General features: G+C 38.1%; 1 protein-coding gene across 5 annotated transcripts in view; it reads right to left on the bottom strand.

The window, feature by feature from the left end:
- Positions 1 to 22,048, bottom strand: part of FHOD3 (formin homology 2 domain containing 3) — a 373,706-nt gene that overhangs the window by 320,429 nt on the left and 31,229 nt on the right. For all 5 annotated transcript variants that reach the window (XM_033512167.1, XM_033512166.1, XM_015619233.3 and 2 more), the window contains exons 2-3: positions 18,162 to 18,268; positions 967 to 1,031 (exon numbers count right to left, since the gene is read on the bottom strand). In XM_033512167.1, the coding sequence (XP_033368058.1) occupies positions 967 to 1,031; positions 18,162 to 18,268 (172 nt within the window). The remainder of the gene's footprint in view (positions 1 to 966; positions 1,032 to 18,161; positions 18,269 to 22,048) is intronic.

Below are 22,048 nucleotides of genomic sequence, written 5' to 3'. Positions count from 1 at the left end.
TGGAATTCTGTAGGTTGCTTACACTCAGTTAAAATTCTGAGAAATGCCATTTCATAACATATTCTGGGTGCAGGGGAAAAAGTTTAGCTGTATTTAAAGCCTGAATCCTCCTAAAGTCACTGCAGAAATGACACAAAACTTTGACTTTCTCCTCCTCCTTTTAAGGAAGACACCCATATTTCAAGGCTTCAGCTATGATCTCTTGAAGCAAGATAAATTAAACATATTATAACTGTTGAATCTACTACGTAGAAGCTGAAAACAACTCTGGCACAGACACACAGGACTTTCATTTATTTTTTTAAAACCAGCCTCCATAGAATTTGTCACACTGTCACCAGGACATGAGCATTAGCTTTGCCACCGACACTCAGTGAAACATTCTGCTCTGCAGAATGCTAGAGAACATATTAACGCCATCTCAGACCATCAGCCTCTGTTCATGCAACCTTAAAGCTCTTGACATGCACCTTATGACTTCCATTAGACTTCTTGTTACAACATTGTTTTTACCAGGGTTTTTAAGACACTGACACTGTTACAATGACAAATATACAGCCAAGAATGCAAGATGTGAAGTAATAAACTTTACATGCTATTAAATATAGCAGTTAGCTGTCAGCCAACAATTCTTCATATCCCATTCCCGATCCAGAGCACAGTCTTTTTCAGGTGCACACAAAGGCTGGGACAAGACAGGTAATTGAAGATTCTTCAAAGCACCACCCAACCATCTGACTTCTCTGTCAAGTACTATACTTCCCTGTGACGTTTAACATGCTTTAAGGGTAGTGTAGCTAATACAACCTAATTTCAGCATGCAACAAACAAAACAATAAAATCAATTTATTTGCCATTGTCATCAATTTGAAACACAGTCAAGTCTGATTCATATTCCCCAGATTTGCTTCTTGGACATCGATTCTGTTTATTTGTTCTCTTTTAGACATGTGAAACTTAACTTACCAATGCAGGCATGGACTCTCACTGATAGCTGGGTCCTCAGAATTATGCTGTGCTTCTTGCCCCTCCTAAAAAGAGAAGAAAAGTATGCAAAGGTATAGTGAGGAAGAAGAGGAAAATAAACAAGTCCACTTAAGCCTAGGGAAAAAAGGGTGGGAGGGAAGGGAAGACACTAGAAATTTTGTCTTTGTTTGTCATAATCCACTTCCATTTTAATTTGCAATAAATTAGTTTTCCTTGCCAAGACTGTTTTGTCTATGATAGCAATGGTTAAGTGATCTCTCCATCTTTATCTCAAACAGCAAGTTTTTTTACCTTATTTCCCCTCCCTTCTGCTGGGGACAGGGAACAAGAGAGCAGCTGGGCTGGCATCTGGACACTCACCAAGGACAGCCCACAACCATGAAAACTGTATTAGGGAAGTATCAAGTGATGACTGCACATTTTAGTTTTCACAGAAATACTTTAATGCTAAGTATAATTAAGCATTAAAAGAAAATCTGAAGTTAAACAAGAGGTTGTTGACACTTTCACAGACCTGCCTGCTTATGTAGCCTAAAGGGTTTTCAAAGCATAAAAGTAGCTGTGTGTTTTTCATTCAAAGAGGCAAAACTGATGTTCTTCTTCAGTCTGACTCTCAATTCCATATTGCGCTTAAATGGAATGACGATTTAAATTAGCTGCTAAATACCTCATTTGGTTTTCAGTCAAATTACCATTAGTTGCATTTCCTCAACCTGGACAAGAGCACAGTTCTTGATTTCTAGGCTCTACACCTGCAAACTGGCATGAGAGCACCAATAACACCTTGTCTCTGCACCCAAACCTGCTCACCTGATGGAAGTGGGGAGGGTAAGAAAAGCCAAATATGTTTTATGCTTGTATAGCAGCATATTCTCCCTCTTTTCTCTAAAACTAAAAATGCAATTCCTGGACAAGTGGCTCTAGGTGGCCCAGGTGACCTCGAGAGCTCCCTTCCTACCTCACACTCTGTGATTCCATGAACTTATTGTGGGAAACCACACATGAAGGCACACTGTTTTTAGAACACAATCAGATGCAGCTTAGTTTGTGTCATACAAACCATAGCTACATACAATTTAGAGTACAAACCAGCATAATCTTTCTCAGTTACATACTTTGCAACTCTGCTGAAAGGCTTCAGGGCCAAACCCTTTATACAGACACCCAGCAGAATCCTCTACTGTCTATAACTTAAAACAGTTTTCTAGTAACAAAAAAAGTACTTCCCTGCCTTATTGTCTTCCTGTCCACAGTTATTTTGCAGAACAATTTTTTTTTTAAATTATTTTCATTAAAAACAAAGCAAAAAGTTTTATATTACTTCTCTGAAAGATCTGCAGGGGAAGAAAGGAAAAGGAAGCAGTGACAAGCATTTTCAGAAAAATATTGCCTCTAGGAAAATATAAGAGAAAATAAAGAAAATAAGGACCTGAGAAAAAGTGGTTAATGTTGACCTGTGTACTTGCTAATAGAGGACTTAGTTCCATTGCAGAATGCAACATTTCTCTATAGATTAATGAAAAACCCAAAACGTTTATCAGAGTTGTTGTTTTTTTTTAAAAAAAAAAACAAACCCAAAAACCTTTAATCAAAATTACTCTTTAATGGGTCCACCTGGACATGATTAGGACAAAGTGGGCAAAGTGTGACCATTCTCTTAAAAACTTGAAGTGCCAATCAGAAAATGCTACTGCCAACACAAAAGCACTGTAGTTTGGACTGTGAAATTCCCTGGACCAGTTCCAGGTTTAAGACTGACTTCTCTGTCCACCTAAACTCCTCCTGTTGTTCTGGCTGGACACAACCTTTGCCTGCATTCATATTCTGCAGATTTTTAACAGCTGCTCCCTCACCCCAGGAGTGCCACGACTCATCCGTAATATTTAATTTGCCAAGTCAGTAAAGAATTTTTGACCAAAACTCCTGCCCTTCCCAACATCTGATTCTGTACAGAAACTGCTTCTCTTGATCTCCCTTCCTTGATGGACTTATTGATAGACCTGACATACACAAATTCTAAAAAAATCAAAAAATGGAAGAATTGAGTAAAGATTGGTTACTTCAGAATTTTAAAAGGATAGCCCAGAGTTAGCAAAGGAAAAGGAAGTCTATGTAATCAGACATCTTATTTTTCCCATCCTGAAAAACTACTCAACTAAAAGAAACTGCTAATTTAACAAATAATGGACATTACTATCATAGCACTCTCTAGTGTTTTAGCAGTCTATAGGGTACAATGACTTCACCACCTTTCTGATGAATTCTACAGGTCTGTGGTGATTTGCTGAAAGAACAGACAACAGGCAGTGCCCAGCTATCAGAGAGTAAATAAACACAAGGACCTGAGAAATCACCAGCATTTTAAGGCCTGTAGAGATTCAGGCCCACTGCAATTTAATAGTTTCCTCCTCTTTTCTAAAAATCTAATGCACAATGTTTCTTAATAGAAACAAGACCTTTTTTATTGGTAGTTCTCCAAGCTTCAACAGTGGTGCTACTTCCTCCTCCACCTCACCTCCTTACAAAGACACCTGAAAATTATAAGCAAAACTCAGAGCAAGCTCTCTTCTACAGGCTGTTCTACACTGTTGTTCCAACTGTAATACCTCCCAGGACAGAAAATTCTCACACACACAAACACTGATTTTTATCTGCCACTGGTTGCATTGGAAATTTTTCCAGCCTAGCAAAATCAATATGATTCAAGCCCCAGAAATCACAAAGATGAAGACTCATTTACGATGGTGCGTTCCCCCCCTTCCCCCCAGGCCACATCATGATCATCACTACAGAGGCATTTCATGGGGTTTAGGCACACTAGATTTACCCCACAGCAGCTAATTATAATCAGTCACATGTAAAAATTAGAAACTATGCATTTTCCTGATTAACACTTTTGACTATCATGCAATATAAATAACACTTTTGCAAAATGAAGATCACCTATGATAATTATTACATCCATGATTCTACACATACCAGTTTACTGGAAAGCATATTACAATAATAAATGCAAAAAAAAAAAAAAGGGGTAACTTGAAATCCACCCATGATTTCACAGACTCATGAACTACTGGCCAAACAGCATTAAAAAACATGCCTGTAGGCAAGCTTGTGATAGCAGGTCAGGGAAGGGGGAGGTGCCACAGGACAGACAGGCCATTTGTAGTAAAAATGAAATAGGTTGAAAAATACACTGCAGAAATGAATATTTCCAACAAACAAGATTCATTTATTAAAAACAAAACTTAGACATGTAACAAAACTTGCAATCTACTCTTAACTAAGGCCTGTATTTTTACTGATATGACTTTTTTAAAAAAAAATATGCTTCAGTGAGTGCAACTGGCTACTATTTATTTTTTAAAAAATCCAAGAAGCATTTAATAGAGTTAATTTAATTGCTGCAATTTAACAGTAGACGAGTAGGCAAATTTCACATATTGTGCTGACATAGCATTCTTTTGATCTTTTTTGAGATCAGAACCATTATTGCTATAAGATTAACTTCTAGTCTTTGGAATTACCAAGACACAAAATGTTTTCTATACTCAACTTCTCTAGTAAATTAAAGTAAATAAACATATGCCAACAACTCACTGAGTGCCTGTCTTACAGAACACAAATGTTTTATTTTGTCATTGTTTATGTACCACACTACAAATAGTTTCACTAAATTCAATTGCCACTTGAATGGCATTTTGAAAATAGTTCTTCAACTGGTTGTCTTAAACAGTTGCTTGTTTTGAAGTAAAGCCTTTGTCTGAACCAAGCAAACCCTTGACCAGAAAAAAATACCCAGAATGTTGTTAGGGGTACAGAGGGGAAAAAGTGTTAATAAACAAAATAATAATAATTTAACCCCAAAACCACACATTAAAACAAACCAATACACAGTTTTCCTCTTAATGCTTCAAGGAAACTTTGAGAGGAAATTTTAAGATAGTCTATTTTATTAAGACATTACATTCCTCTTTTCAGACCTATACTAAAAGGCCTGCTGGTATTAAAAATTGGATTTTTATGTAAATATCCAATTAAGATGCATTGGCGTTATGAGCAAGACAGACCACAATCATGTCCTTGATCAATCTCATCTTTGTAAAATAGGAGAATGCATCAATTAACATACATTTTCTATTTCAATGTTTTCTTTCTTTCAGGACAGCAACTATTCAGACTTCCTAATATTCTTCCAAAGGCCTATATATATCAATTGAATAAATTTAGTCTCTTAAAATAATCTCCTACTTCTGAAAACACGTTATTTTATCATTTGAAACCAAAGTGGATAATCACTTCTCAAACTTTTTTAGCGAGTGCTTAATAACTCAATAAACAATATTCATTAGATTAAAGGTGTTAATTCTACAAAAGGCCATGCTATATCCTTCTGGGCTCCTCATGTTCTGCTTTCTACACAATACTTGACAATCATGGAAAAAGCTACAGTTTTACAGCACAGCAGCAGACAAATTGCAGTGGTTTTAATAATACTCTATAGTCACACAGACAAGCAAACTTACTATTCTTCATTGTGTTTAATCAAAAAACAAAATCTATCCCAGACATCTGAATTGTCAAAAGGCTGTCATAAGCAGAAGCTGAGTCCAATGCTGTTAGAAGCCATGATTTTAGCTCACAAAAAATTTCAATCTTTTCACTTAATGTAGGTAAGAGAGTGTCTAAGCTCTGCTCTTAGCTAGGGTCTGCACACTCTTCTATTTCTGAAATATATAAAGTACATGAAAAAGCTACCTCATAAAAGCAAACCGGGACCTGAATCTTTCATGCAATGCTGTACGCATTCATATGGCAGCACAGCAACTAAGAGTGATGCATCTTGTTGGGGTGACTGTTTTTTGGGGTTTTTTAAAAATAAATAAATATATTATAATAGGCACTCATATCCCACCCTCAGAGTAGTTTTCAAGTAGCATATTCCCATTAATCTCATTTTACTCTGTTTCAAGTAGGGATTCCATCCATTAAGATTAGTATTATCAGTCACTTGTAGACGGAAATAATTCTTGAGGATAACTCGGAGAGAAAAGTAATTTGCTTTGCTAGAAAGTACGATTATGCAAAACCTTTTAAAACTACAAAGTAGTTTGTTTGTGCACATAAAAGTTTGGATATTTCAACAAATGAGTATCCTTTCCCTCAGATCCCAGCCAAGGTTCTGGGAAGATAGCCTAGATGTGGTGGTAGATGAACATTAGAAGTTTCAATTCAAACTGGCAATAGCAGTAAAGGGATTGTAATAACTGGGGTCCAGAGGATGGTCCTCACCTTTCCCCCTGCACCAGGCTAACAGCACAGCTGATGCCCTTCATCATCCTACTTTAAAGGAGCACTATAAAGAGCAAGCAGTTCCCAGCTGCAGCCTGCTTTTAACTTGCAAAGCTACATAAAAACCTACAGCATATGTAAGGTTTGCTGTCTTAAGTTTCACCAAATCAAGAAAAGGAAAGGAAAATAAAATCATATACTGGCGAACAGGACAGGTACTTTGTATTTTCATTATTTAGTTGTTATTAGATGGGAAGGTTTGCTGCTCCCCCAGCCTCCAGCTCCCTCCATATTCAATTTTTCACACTGCTATTAAGTGCAGACAATCACTCACAGAAAGGCCAATTCTGAACCAGAGGAAATCAAATGAGCCAGGCATACAAGCCTCTCTTGAAATAAGTAGATGATTTTTTCATCATCCTTCAGAACCACTACCAAAGCAAACACAACAGGTTACTGAACCCAGCTGAACTATCATAAACTGTTGCCTATTTATCCCAAAGGGGGAAGAGGTTGTGTGAAAACTAACCTCAACCTGGTAACACTGAAATTATTTCCAGCCCTGGACAGCATTTAACATCAGCCTAATCTGACAATTTACCCTATAACAATTCTGCAGCAAATTCTGCCTGATCTAACAATCTAACCATTATGAAAACCACAGATGCTGCTTTCAAAATACACATGCACAACACACACTTCACACTTTGTTACAGCTTCTCATAGCACTCAGGCTTCTTCGTGGACCAATAACCATCTCCAATAATTACATCCATGTTTTCCAACAGAAGTAGCTTAATAAGAAGAGCATCTACCAACTCCTGAGCTCAAGAATCACTGACTCCCACAAAAGAAACTTAAGGGTACAGTATGCCACCAGAAGCAAACACATGCAACAGACTTGTTCTAGAGTGCATTACTTTTGCTTTTTTTGTTTCAGAACCCATCCACTTCCATCTTCACTTGCAAACACCTTTTAGGGAGTGGAAAATGCTTCTGCAATGGGGTATTGTCTAGCAGCTGCTTCATAGTTTAAGGTACTCCACAGCAGCAACAGAAAACAAACTGTTTGGTGCTGAATGCATAAAGGATGAAACTTTTGCCAGAGTTCAAGCACTTGAGTCTATCAGGTTTTCCTTGAAAAAGATCTGCAAACCAGCACACACACAATAAGGAAAGTGTTTTTTTAACCTGCTATTAATCAGACAGCATAAATCCTAGGCTTTGATTTCAAAGCTGTTGAGATACATTTTGACTGCCGTTTCACTATGATTTGCTTCTCCATTCAACTGCAGATTCAAGAGATAGAAAAAAAAAATTCTGACACTTCCAAAAAAATGTGGTATAAAAGCCAAGTCTTTTGAAAGTGAGAGAGTGCACATGTGCAAGGAGAGTGGAATTAAGAATCTCTCTGAAACTCATCCGAAAATCTTATCCAAACAAGTAACCTTTTTGAAGTTCTTAGGTGATTATTATCTAAAGATCCAACTGTCATGTTCAAGATCATGTTATTGCCATTGAATAATAAAAGCAGAGGAGCTCAGAAAATAATACCAATAATTAAAAAAGTCTTTTACATGCTAATACTCTTCAAATGAATGACAGCACTAGCAACCTATTCTGGTACATGACAGGCTGTACAAGGCAAACACACATGCATCCTCATAGGAAGTCAGTGGGCTTTTCTTACCTCAATTTTTCCATCTAGAAATTAGTGTGAAGTCAGAATGTGTCTGCATCCTGTTTGTATAATACACTTGCAAGTCACCTAATTACTTTTCAGAGAGGTTTTATTCAAAGCATTCCTGGATCATGACACACTTACTAAAGTAACAATCATTGGACAAGTTAGTAAACAGATAGCAACTATTCATGTCTGTTCACTCTGCATTCAAAAACAAAACATAAAAATAATTAAAACTTTACTAATCCAAATAGAAATAATCCCAGCATATTCCCTAAGCAAAAACTGGGCAGGCAAAATCTTACCAATTATTAGAGCAACCAACAGTATGCAAAAGAAGAAAGTATGCTTAGATCTGTATGTTCTCCCTGCAGTTTATTCCAATATTGCATTCTGTGTTTGTCAACATGATCTTAACAAATAACTGCCTCATTCCCACTAAAAACCTATAAACCACCCAGAAAAGTCACATCTGAATGCCAGTGAGTGGAATAGCATCCAGGCTGACACACAGTTGTCTGTACAATTGTGCAAATAAGGACTACCTACAGACTGTCACTACATGGTGCTGGGTTTTTACATCCCCCTAACTCTTCACAAGTACATTTACTAGGCAGGGTTGTAAACTTTTTTCTTTTTTTCCCCTCTCTTTTTAAATGGAAACAAAATGGGATAGAAAGAAAAGGGGGAAGAAAATGAGAAACTCCAAAGTGTTGAGTGCAACAATCAAGGGCTTCACCAAGTATGCATTAATAAGCCACATGAATAGCACCAAATTACTTATTACTAATGTATTCTGAGTATACATCAGTAAAAGGTGGAGTCTTCTGGATATCTCACCACAAGGCAATGATTTTTGCCAAAAGATAATGAATCACTTTTACGCTCTCTAAAATGCAATGAGTTCAAAATGGGAGAAATATTTGTTCTATTTGTCCTTTCCAGTAGTTTATGTGCAAGCAAATTTCACAAATTGGAGAGTAAGAATCCCTTCCCTACTTTCTCCCTATACCTTCTCTATCAGCATGCTGGCTCTTTCCCAGCTGTTAATAGCTCAATTTCCACACATTAAAACAAATACAAAAACTTTACAAAAGCCCCTCAAATATTTGAGGGTTGACTGCTGCCTTCACAGTCAGAAAATGACCATTTTTCAAGAGTTGTCATTCATGAAAAAAACTGTATCCTTTCCCAACTCAAAAGATCAACCCACTCAACCCATATATAATTGTTTTCAGCAGGATGTTTATCCTGTCGTTTTGTGAAACATTGATAGCATGATCAAATAAATCTACACCTTATATTTATTTTTATATTAAGAAAACACAAATTTTATGAGTTGGAAAATGGTGAAGAGAATTGCATTCAAAGAGCCATTTTAATAATAATATTGTTTTTGGGTAAAACACAAAACCAAGAGCATAGTTTCCCCACCTCTTGTCAACCTTGCATCACGTTTTTCTTCAGAGAGGACACATCACTTGACCAATGCTTTCCAGTTCTTAGGTTATGTATATGCTGTCAGGAACTGTCAAGCTCTGACTGCACATTCCTCCCAGTAATCTTTACACCTCCTAGTTTCTGGTCATATGGTTTTGCTATCACCTGTACTTTGATATTCACATTACACAAGGATTTTAATTTAAAACCTCTTCACACTTGGAGAAACAGATGCCTTGAAATATCTGGATTTTTGGGGGAAAAAAATGTTAGAAGAACTGGAAACCTATGCGACAAGGGCAAGGAGGAAAGTAAAATAAATTAACCTCCAACAGCTGAGTCACTCGATGTTTCCACATCTTCAGACAAAGGAAGGGTCCCTCCAGTGCTCCCAGCCACACTGTGGGACCGACAGTTTTGGTTCCAGACCACTGTGGGTGGCATTAAGAAGAGCATCTTCAGCAGGTCGAGGGAGGTGATCCTGCCCCTCTCTTCAGGCCTGGTGAGGCCACATCTGGAGTGCTGTGTCCAGTTCTCAGCTCCTCAGTACAAGACACAGAGCCCATGGAGCATGTAGAACAGAGGACTACAAAGATCATTAAGGGACCAGAGCATCTCTCTTATGGGGAAAGGCTGAGAGTGCTGGGCCTGTTCAGCCTCCAGAGGAGACAACTGAGACAGGAAGTGTCTGGAAGTCTCTAAAGGGAAGGTGTCAAGAGAGTGGATCCAGGCTTGGCTTGGTGGTGCCAAGCCATAGGACAAGAGGCAATGGGAAGAAACTGATGCTCAGGAAGCTCCACCTGGACGTAAGAAAGAACTTTTTTATTGTGCAGGTGACCAAGTACTGGAACAGGCTGCCCAGAGAGGATGAGGAGACTCCTTCCTCAAAGACATTCAAGAACCATCTGGACACAATCCTGTGTAATGGACTCTGTGATGACCCTGCTCAAACAGGGAGCTTGGACCAGAAGTCCCACTGTGGTTCCTTCCAATCTAACCCATTCAGTGAGTTCGTGAACAGCTTCAGTAGAAGTTCCATAGTTCCAGAGAAGACATGAACAGCACTTGAATAATTTAGGTTTTTCTTTCCTCACAAAGGCCCCTAATACCTGAGCTTAATCTGACTTCCAGTTCCAAAAGAGGCATCTAATATTTTTATAATTAAAAAAAGAAAAAAATTGACTCCGTTTATAAAAAATAGTCTTAAGAACTTTTCATAAACATCTCCCTTTTATTAGAAATCATTCTCTACTACCTTAAGGGAAAAACTAATCTTTTATGTTTTTTCAATTTAAGTGATGACACTATAAAGATAATAAAGTGAAGAAGATACTATCCAAAGCAGCACAACACATGTGAAAGCAATGCCCTAATCACTTAATTGGTCTGTTTCACTTTATCAGAATGGGAGCATTTTAAGCACACTCATCAATAACTATTTTAAAGCTGTCCTACCTTGCAGTAGAACATGCATATGTGTATGTAAGTACACAAAAATAAAGTCTACTTTGCACAGATCAACATACTACTTTGTGTCTCTTTCTGCTTTTGGAAGTTTTCCACTAGCATCATATTTGGCAAGGGTTTCTTCATAACTTGACATACAAATTCTTAAATATTAAACACTCTTCTCAGGCCACTTATTTCTACTTCGGAAATGGGCTTTATATTTATTGCTGGGCCAACAATGCCTTTGCGAGCACAATTACTGAGCAGTAAATGTGAAATAAACTCCTGTTTTGCTGTACTGCTGTGGTCTTAACCCTGGCAGTATTTAGTAATTTTCATGGTTTCATTACCGGAGATCCTGGGCTAGTCACAGATTTGCAATAGTTTAAGCTGTTAGTTCACAACTGGAGGTTAAATTGGAGACACTTATTTTTTATCAGAAGCAGATTACCACCCTAGTTTAGTCAGGGGTAAACCAAATAAACCAAGCACATAAACAAATATATTCCCATGGGATAAAAGCAAGTGTGAGCTTGCTTACACAAACTTCTGCATTTACCACCGGGTAGGAGCACACACAGGAACAGTTGTCATGGTATAGGAAGTGTAGCTAATTCACAGCTATTATTAATTACCCAGCACAAACTCCCTTGGCTGCCCACACACTCTGGGCAACACTACACTGGTTTTCCCCAGCAGACGGTGAGTACCCATGATGCTGGTGCTGTTCCAGGTTTAGATTCCCAAATCCTTGGTTCTACTCACAACAGGAATTGAGTTCAGAGCAGCCCTGCAGCACTTTCTGGCAGCCCTACCTGAAGCCCCACAGATGATCTGTTTATGGAGAGAGGAAGGGATTTCCTCCTCACAAATTGAAGGGAAACACATTTTCAAGCCTCGAGAGCTCTCACTTAACTAACAGCCTCGTCATTGAGGAGGAGGGCAGAGTGCAAACACAGCTATTAAGCAGCTTCAATGTTAATAAAATTAAATGGTTTTAAATAGAACATCTGGCATCAGCTGTTTCCATAAGCTGCTTTTATTTAAGTTTCCACCATAAAATACTGGACTTCTCAGCTATTTTCACATGTAAAACTGAATGCCAAATCTGGCTATCTTTAAAAAAATTTGTCCTAGGAAAAACTGTAAGAATTATTCACACACTTTTTGGTTTGGCACTTTATTTGGTATGTAAGAGTCTGGGAGAGAGCTAAGCACAACAGTATTTTTGCAATACATTTTGCAGTGGAAATTATTTTTTTAATAAAAGCACTCTTACTGCATTCATTTGCCAGCAGTAATCACTGAATTCAAAAATAGCGAATCTTCAAGTGCTTCCACAGGTACCTTGGTACAGATGCAGATTTTTCCCTTTACAAATAATAAAATTCTGTGGCAAGGTAGGAGAGAGAGACACAGCTGCTGCAGTATTGACAAACAAATCTGTAAAATCATGGGTCAAGCTCTTAAAAAAACCCCAGCATTTAAACACTGTCACCAAAAAAAAAACACCGACAAAAAAAACCTCATAGGGCAAAAGCAGACCACAGAACACTTCAGGACTTGGTATTTGCAATGCCATCTTACACCCTAAAAGCCACCATGAGTTTTTGACACTATTCTCAGGCACATGGGTTAAGAGCACGGTGCCCCTTCACATTTTTTAAGTGTTAATTCCAAGAGGCAGCTCTGACCTGCCCTGGCCAAGTCTACCAATCTCAGGCTCCTGCCCACTCCAGATCAAAATCACACAGAGGGTAAAGAGCTCAGGAAGCCTCCTTGTCCAAGCCATGGGAGCCAGTGCTCTTTGTCAATTGGAAGGAGTGAGGTACAATTTCCAAGACAGAGGCATTTGGACAAGAGCAGAACTCTGTTTCCCTTTGAAGGACATATTCAGCACATCCATGAAAGTTAACACTATCCAGTATTGTGATGGGTTTTTTTGTAGGCTACTTGCCTGGAGGCTCTCAATCAAGACTGGGATGAAGCTGTGACATGCACAGACTGCACCCCCATCTGCATCCCCAGTCTTCTACTACACACACTAAATTGTGATTGCTCTGATCTCTGTGCTTACTGTTACACTCCAGACCCCTCCTAGACAGCACACACCAAAACAGGGCACCACAGGTGCTTTTCAAAAGCTCATATAGACCTTGCATTTTGTGTATTTTGGTGTGAGCAAAGTGGCTTGCAATTTCTGACCTCAACATATGCAGAAGAGGTTTACTTCTATACCATCAAGCCAGCTTGAAAACTATGTAAGAAAACAAGCCTTGGCCTGCCGTAAAATTTATTCAAGTTTGCTATTATTTTAAAGATGCTTATTTTCTAAATACATTTTATATACACAAATCAGAATTCATTTTTTTAACTACAAAAGCAGTAGCATTTTACTATTTGTAGCAACCTTAATTTGTCAATCATTTCTTCAAAAGATACTGTGTCAAGAAGATCCGCTGAAAAGAAATACTTATCTCAACTGGTGAATAATTTTCATACTGCAACTTTCAACTTTTAATTGCATCCATCCTGCTTTCAGAGCACATCCCTCAAAGTCACATGTCTCATTTGTCAAGCCTACAAAATACATACACATATGTGTAATTATTTTGATTACACGCTCTGGAAGCAGGAATGCTCAGAGATGTCTTTCCAATTGTTCTGTGCAGGGAAACCATATGGGACCAGTAATTTTATTTCATTTTGCTGTCAATGATTATTGCAAGAGAACTATGAAAATTAATTACTACAGTTCCACCTAAAGATTATTTTCAATATTTTATTTAATTATTTTTTACATAAACAACAAAATTATATCAGAAATAAGCTAAAAAGCTGCATAAAGATTTGAAAATATAGGCAGTAATAGTTAATGCCCTCAATCTTTTTGAGGTAATTAAGAAAGCATCAATTTGCTCGCCCATAAAAATGTATTTCTTTAGGAATGTGAAATTGTAATCTGTATCACCATTTATTCTACAACAGTATAGTTTTAGCTATACATCCACTTCAAAATGTGGTGCAGCATCTCAATCTGATACATTTTAGACTGGCATACTGCTACCCTGTAGAAATTCTTACACCTTCCAAAAATTACCATCACCTCTCAGCCCAGGTTTTTTAGTTTGATGTTTCTAGGGAGCTGCTTTTGTTGTGGTTTTTGGGTTTTTTTTTGGTTTTTTGGGGTTATTTACGGTTTTTTGGGTTTTTTTTTTTGTGACTATCAATTGCATTTTTCAGATTCAGCATTTCATCAGACCTAATAGCGAAATATCACAGAAATCAAAATATTTTCCTCACAACATCAAAATATATTATTCTATAGAAATACATATTATTATAAAATTAAAATATATATAATATATTCTTCTATAGAAATCAAAATATATTCTTCACAACATGGATAAATAATGTCAATAAGAAGTCACAGTCTCCTGTTTGTAGCAACACAATGACAATCTTTCCCTGGTACCTCCATTATTTTTCTTGTTGTTGGCACTGCAAAACATAGAAATGACATCAAGACAAAACACAGAGAGAAAGCTACCAGAAGTTGAGAACGTTTTTCACCCATGAACAAGCACAAATACATTCTGTTTAAAGTGATGTAAAATCAGCATAGAATCTGCTAGATTTCAGACTGGTTCAAGAAATAAGCCATACCATTTTTGTAAGACAAAAACTAAATTAATTTTCAAATGCATCCCCAACTTCCTTATGTAAACAAGTGACAATAAGTTTTCATTTTCACAATCGTGTTATTTGCAAAATCTAAGCGGGAAAACAACCAGTACAAAAACAGGAAAAGAATGTTAGAGATCCTTGCCAGACTCCATCGCCTCCAACAGATTTCGAATGAAGCCCGGAATGAACAGCACCATCAAGAGGGAAAAGGTCATCCAGCTAAAATGGCTTGAGAAAGAGTGTCTAGAAGGAATGCAAAAACCTTAGCACTGAAGCCATTTATCAGAAGTATTTTAAAAGAATCCCTGCTGGACAGAAGTCTTGACAACATATTCCCTGAAGTCATTGCTCATAGCATACTGCCTGAAGAAACTCATGTTCTGCATTCTGAGGACTGTGTTACCTTGTGGGCTATCATGAGGGCCTGCTAAGACATATCCACAAAGAGAGCTTGAGCAATTATATGGCAATTTAAACACATCAGCTTCTTGATGATTCCTGCTTTCTCTGTAAAACATCAAGGAAGGCAAGGAAAGGAGCTTTACCTGTCACCAACACCTTTAAGCAGCCAGCCTGCCTAAACAGCCTCCATTGTGTACCACTCTACACAATTACACAATCACAAAATAACCTGTGTTGTAAGCAAGGAAAAAAGCCAAACAGCTAAGCAACCCAACAAGCAAGTGAGCCATGAACACAATCCAGACTTGAAAAGTAAAGTTGTTTTCCTACATGCTCCTACTGACCCTTTTGCTGGTTGCAACACCTGCTGCAGGGCCAGCCTCATTACTTGACCAGATGTTTGTCCTGGCTCTTCCAAAACGAGCCCCCATATAAAAACAATCTGATCCTCCTGAATCTTACAGCTGCTCTCAAGGGTGCAAATGGCAGCAGGTAAAGTTGTGAAGATTGGAAAGCAGTCCAATCCCCATCCATGTTTTAGTTAGTTCTCCAGGGTACCAAGGCAGGTGTGTTGGCTTTTCTCCTTCACTAGATTCGATTCTGCTGGAGTGGACAGCAACTACCTGTTGCCTCTTTCCACTATATCCAGTAACAGAACAGCATTCATTTCTAATTGCATGGGTGCATATGTTTCTTATACAGGTTATTTACCGATACACATTATAAACCTCCAGCAACTGCCACCATTCTCTTCTCTCCTTTTGAGGGATAATCCTTCATATTTTCCACTATGCTCATCCAATCCCTCCTAGAGAAAATAAATACCTGCAGCCTCTCAAACCAATCAAAATTTTTGAGACTTTGCTTTCTGCTTGTTTTGTTGTATTTACAAGTCTCATTTCAATAGTGTTTAAAAAGAAAACATTCATCACTTTTCCTGGATTAACAGGTACGTTTGGTAAAAACAGATTTTCAGCATCAGATTACAGGACACTCTGACCACTTTGAGTAGGAGTTGCCACAGCTAAGGTTCTAAAATTTTAAAAATGCCTTGAATATCCAGCTACTAAAGCCTTCACTCAGAGTTCAGCAAGCTTCAGTGACCCTGATAAGCACAGCAGCTTTGGCATGGCAGAAAGACAGGTCCTGAGGTAGCCTAATCTCAGAAAATTAAAAGCTTTGAAGATTAAGAGCAGGACCTTGAAATGACCCAGACAGAAAAAGAGAGAGACTAAATGGTTTCTGCAGCCAGTCCCTCCCAGACAGCAGGCTGTTGTTAAGCTCCCATGGTCTGCAGCCAGAAGCTCCAGCTCAGGAGCACTCCACCTCAGTGTTTTGGTCTCAGAACTACAAGGCCCAAAAATGGAGTTTAATTTGCTAGAAATACATTAAGAAGACATTACTGACTGCATTTGATAATCTGTCTAGAATACTCTGTTTTTCCAAAGAACATCACATAAGCTGCATTTACTGTCAAGTAACAATGTTAAGTTCTACAGAGAAGCTTATCCTGCATACTTCCAAATCTCTGGTGGTTCTTGTTTATCTTTTCTTCTCTCACAAAACACGGACAAAAATGAAACACAGAAATTCATCTGAATCCTCACCAGTACAAAACTTCAAAAGCAGCAGTTCCGTGATTTTTGTTTTGTTGGATTGGGTTTTTTTCCCAGAATAGCCATCACAGAGAAAATTATAATTGTGTTTCAGGAAAAACTCATATAATTGATTTTACATTCCCAAAAGAAGCATAAAAATAAAACAAGATGGGCAGTAGCATGCCATTTCAAGAGCAAAATCTGATGGAAAAAGCACCAAACAATCTCACTTGCCAGATGTCTTGGCAGTGCCAAATTGCACCTGTGGGGTGTTAAAAGTATTGAAGTTAAAGTTACCAGAATTAATCACAGAGACACCAATGGAAGGGAAAAAAAAATGTGAAAAATTCAAATTGTATTGCTCCCATAAAAAAAAAATCCTTCGTATTAGTTGCTTTCAACTCATTATAAAGTTAGCTGGAAATATGAACTTGCTGTTCTTTGCAGTAATTTTTATCACCTATGCACAAAACTGAAGACTGCATCAACTTCTACACTCAATGCTCCTATTGCATAGGAAAGGAGGCTCAGTTCAGCTTGTATTTCCTACTCTGTCTATTGATGAACTCTCTTCTAATTGGTTTCTAACAGAACAGTTTTTATCTTGTAATGGTAATAAAATATGCCCCAAACTGATATGTGTGAATAAGACATACACAAATGCAAACACGTGAATGTCTGGAAATTATTATTTAAAATTCTTCTCCACATAAAATAATCTTCAGAGGCACAGTTCAAATTTTTAAGGCATATTCATGAAAGGCAAGACAGCTATTAGAAGTGGAGGAGTATAAGCAAAAGGACTTCATCTCCTACTGTAAAGAAACTCTGACAAACTCAAAATTCAGTAAAACACACCCATAAAATAATCACAACTATCCAGTCCAACATAGTCACCAGAAAGACAAAAATAGATCTACACTTTCTGTTCATTTTACATCTTAAGACAATCACCTGAAAGATCTACAAAAAGAAAATTCTTCAAAAAAGCAAATATCCTATGTGCATTTACACAAACGCACACTGATGGTAACTTCTGCTTTCACTTTCAGTTCTCGGAGAGATGATTATGGAAAACTGTGGCATAGCAATCCATGTGTGCAAGTAAAAACTAAAGAAGAAAATCAGGAGAGGAGACTATTCAAAAAACAACATGCATGCCCATCCCTTGGACTGAATCATATCAATTCCAGGATTGGAAAAAGAAACCAATTGGAAAAAGAAGCCTTTTTATAAAAATATAAATGGAGGACAACTATCAAGGCAAAAGAAATTGAGTTTATAACTTCAGGAACACCACCCCAGTATAATCCTCTACATGACTAATATCATGTGAAAGATCTCAGAGTTCTCTCAACAAACCATCCTCATTTATCAAGTTTCAAAGAACTACAAAATCATATTAGACTAATCAAGATATTTGTATTCATAGATTTCTCTACAGTATTTCGTATTTTAGAGAAATAAGAGTGAACATAGACAAGTCAAAATTCTTAATCATACAAAGGGACAAACATACAGGCATATGAGGGAAAGATTTTAATCTTTTCTGTTCCTATGCTGACAAACATATTTAGTTAACCACATACTTATTTATAAAAATTTAGTAAACCTTTACTTACCCAGCATCCTCCTGGAAGCCTTCTAATTCATCTTTTTGCTCTGCTAAGGTGGATTCTAGATCCAGATAGGTACCGTTATGAGACAATTGCAGGGTGCAGTCATCAAGCTGTAGAACAAAATTCAGACCATTAGATTACAAGAGTCTTTCTCTCTAACATACCTCTAACATTGCCTTCCCATTTTTCAGATCTCCAGACAAGATCTCCGTAAAACAAATAATATGTTGGGAGCAGGTAAGAAAAATGTTTTGGCAATTTATGCGATCCCAAACCCATGTTCCCTAGACCATGCTTGCTCACAACAATATCAATACAACTAACAAATACAATGAAATTTATTAGAACATACAGAAGAAGATTAGAGGGCTTTAGCATAGTGCCTTTAAATTGTAATACAAAAAGAGAAGTTAATTCTAATGTGTATCAAGGACATAAATTACTGTTCTCTGTTCTTACAGTTGTAAGTAGATTTTCTGAGCCTCTGGATGAAGATAGATGGAAGAAAGAGCTGTTTTGTGAGCTACTGAATAGCCCCTATGAGGACAGATATAGGCAAGGGACAGTGCAAAATGTGGCAGCCAAGAGTTGGGGTCCTGCAGTGAGGGTGAGTGCAGACAACCAAGTCACAGAATTTTCTGGCGTTCTACTTTTAGGGTCAGGCACCAACGAACCTCAGAGGGTACAGGAACAACATTCGTAGGCACTGGGTGGGGGGAGGACTAGAAACCTTTGCCAGCTTCCTACACAGGTACCAAGGTAATCGAGGACCAGACCTGAAAGCAAAAATCTGCCCACAATGATGCTTAAGAGGGAGGGAGGCAGGGAGGGAGGGAGGCAGGGAGGGAGGCAGGGAGGGAGGCAGGGAGGGAGGCAGGGAGAACTTAATATCTTCATTTCTTTTCTTTCCTCATCTTCAAGTTTTCCATTAATTGTTCCAGCTGTTGCTAAGAGCCAGATTTGACCCAAGTTAGAAAATAAATTTTTTGAGGCTTTATTTGCAGGGTGCTCATCACAATAGAAGATCTAGGATGAACCATTCCAAAACTCTGGCTAACTCATTGACCAGGAATACAAAATAATTACGGATTGAGAGAGAAAACTAATGAAGCTGGGAGAAAAGCTAGAAAGGAACATAAGCTCCTCTCTCACCATGACATAACTCAGTGTCAAATAACAAATAATGAGGAAAAAAGCCTTCCCAGGGCAGGAGAACAACATTTACCAAGGGGCAAGTGAACATACAGGGTTGTCCTGACTTGTCATTAGGGAGGTATGTGACCATCTGCTCAGAGAATTCAGACCAGAAGCATAAAAATGGACATCATTGAGCCCAGTTGAACAGGCTGCTGGGACCTTCATGTGGAGCACTGCACTGGGGCTCCTTTTGTAACTGCTTCCAAGCTCACAAATATCATAAGCCCCAGATGTATTGTACTACTAGATACAAAATCCAGCCTGACAGCCAAACACAACAGAACCATTAAGGTTGGAGAAAGTCTCTACGATCATTAAGTCTCACTGCTAACCCGGCACCACCGTGTTAAATGCCAAAGCATGCTCCTCTATGCCACATGTACATATCTTTTGAACAATGCAGGGATGGCAATTCCACCACTCCCTGGAGAGCCTGTTCCAACATCTGGCCAGTCTTTCAGTGAAGAAATTTTTTGCTAATACCCAATCTAAACCTCTGCAGGTGCAACTTCAGGCCATCTCCTCTTGTCACAGAATCATAGAATGGTTTGGGTTGGAAGGGACCTTAAACATCACCTACTTCCAACCCCCTATGTCATAGTTTTCCTTCTGCACAATGGGTTCCAGTTCCTTCTGTTTGTTGCCCATGCTGCATGCATATGAGCAGATGCACTTCATTTGGGTGATCAATCCCATTGCCTTTTCAGGGGAAGAAGCTCCAAGTCCTGCATGAGCATTCCCAGTTGCTTCTGCAGTTTCTAGCACATCAATAACCTTTGCTGCTGCATAGATCTCCATCCCCTACCACTAACAAGACAGCAAACCAAAGGACCTCATTAGCACACTGTCTCTCAGAGTGGCATGCTGCCTCCAGGTCTGTCTTAAGTGATTGTGATTTTATCTCCTCAGTCCTTCAAACCTTGTTTAAAGCTCTCTCACTGAATGAGACCTGCTAACTCCTGCGCAAAGGCCCTTTTGCCCTCTGAGACACATGTACCCTGTCTCCTGCCAGCAGGCCCAGTGTCATGATCAAAGAAGCCAAAATGGAGATGCTTCATTCCTCTGGATTTAGCAAAAACAAACTGACAGATTCTTTGCATGCCTCTGTGTACCAAAAGGCAACCATGGCAATGGTGGTGTAACCATACATCCCTGCTTCAAAGACCACCTTGAAAAGAGTCAAATATTTAACACCATACTTCATGACAATCTTCTGCCACAGGTGGCAGCCAGTGACTCTCTGAAGGGGTAAGCAGGGGTCTGAAACAGCCAGTGACTCAAATAAAGGAAATTACCACCCTTTATCACTTTTGTGGACTTTTCTTTCTGCTCTTTTTAATACTTAGCAAGAAAATAAATTAAAATCTATCCTTGATGAATTACCTCTTTTAATTTCCCATCCAAATTTTGATTCTCAGTACCTGTTCAGGAAAAGCATTATAAGCAGCCACTCATGCAGCAGTCAATACCTAAACTTGGTCACTCTGTTTCCTGCCACTCATTTATATACAAGAAAGGAAGACAAATAGTGTATTCTGGATTAGCTGTGTTGGAAATACTGTCAAAAAGCTCATTTACAATTAGTGATAGAGTGAGACTTTTGCAACTTGAAAAAAAAGTTTAACCTCTGGAGAAAGGGTAGAGAGAGGAGGTCAAGGTGTATTTCAAATTTATTCCTTTTTTTTTCTTTTTTTTTTGATTTTTCCCTGGTGGAGGAGTAACACATTAAATAAGGTGACATAAGATTTTACTCTGATTCCTAGGGATTAAAGAAAGCAAAGAACCTGCAAACACAACCCTCTGATATTAAAAATACAGCAGTATTGCTATGCTGTCTCTCTCTAGTAACAAAGGATATTATTAATCTATGCTGATTCAAAATACACTCTTCAGAGAAAAAAGACTAAATACTAGTCTGGGAAACTTTTTCCAAGTAGTTCAGGGTATGTAATGAAATGCTAATTTATTCAAAGTAATGCCAAAAGGCAAACTACTAATTAAATAAATGTTGTGCTGTTTCTATGGAGATTAGGACATTTGCCCACAATTTCCATTTATACTGCATAATTAGAGAAAAGAAGCTGTGCTTTACTAATATCTTGTGACTTCAGTGTACAAAAAGCACTATGGGAACAGGAAGTCCTTCATGGACATAGTACATTGTACCTATGTTCATCTCATTTTCATGGCTTCAGCTGAACATGGTACTCATTTGAGCTTTAAGGTGCTGTACATTGCATGCTTTATTTGTTAAGAGGAGTTATGGTAATGGCAGAAATGGCAATATCTTTTATTTCCATTGCTTAGTGCTGAGTCTTGCCAAAAAGTTTGGGCTTTTTTATTCTTTCATGTGTACACACAAAGATGGAAGTGATCAAAACAGTACTTTAAAAGTTAAGGGAAACATTAAGGCAATAAACTCCTGAAATCTTCCTTACATAGGATCACTTTGCTACCCTGCCTCCAGCTTCACTTGTATGCAAATATTACAGGCAGAATACAAAAAGATAAGCTACTTCATGAATTATTTTTAATTAGTAAATGGCCTGCATTTTTCAACACAAAGGATGGCTGTTGTTCTCTCATTAGCGCTTATTAGTAATAATTCAGGATGTTGGTCTCTCCCCTCTGCTCAACATTAATCCCATATTTATCTGCTATACATCACTTCTCCTGTCTCCAAAGACTGTCAC

The sequence above is a fragment of the Parus major genome, chromosome 2 (assembly GCF_001522545.3).
Source record: "Parus major isolate Abel chromosome 2, Parus_major1.1, whole genome shotgun sequence".
Lineage (NCBI taxonomy): Eukaryota > Metazoa > Chordata > Aves > Passeriformes > Paridae > Parus > Parus major.
The sequence above is the reverse complement of the archived record's forward strand: the minus strand, read 5'-3'. Positions and strand labels throughout refer to the sequence as shown.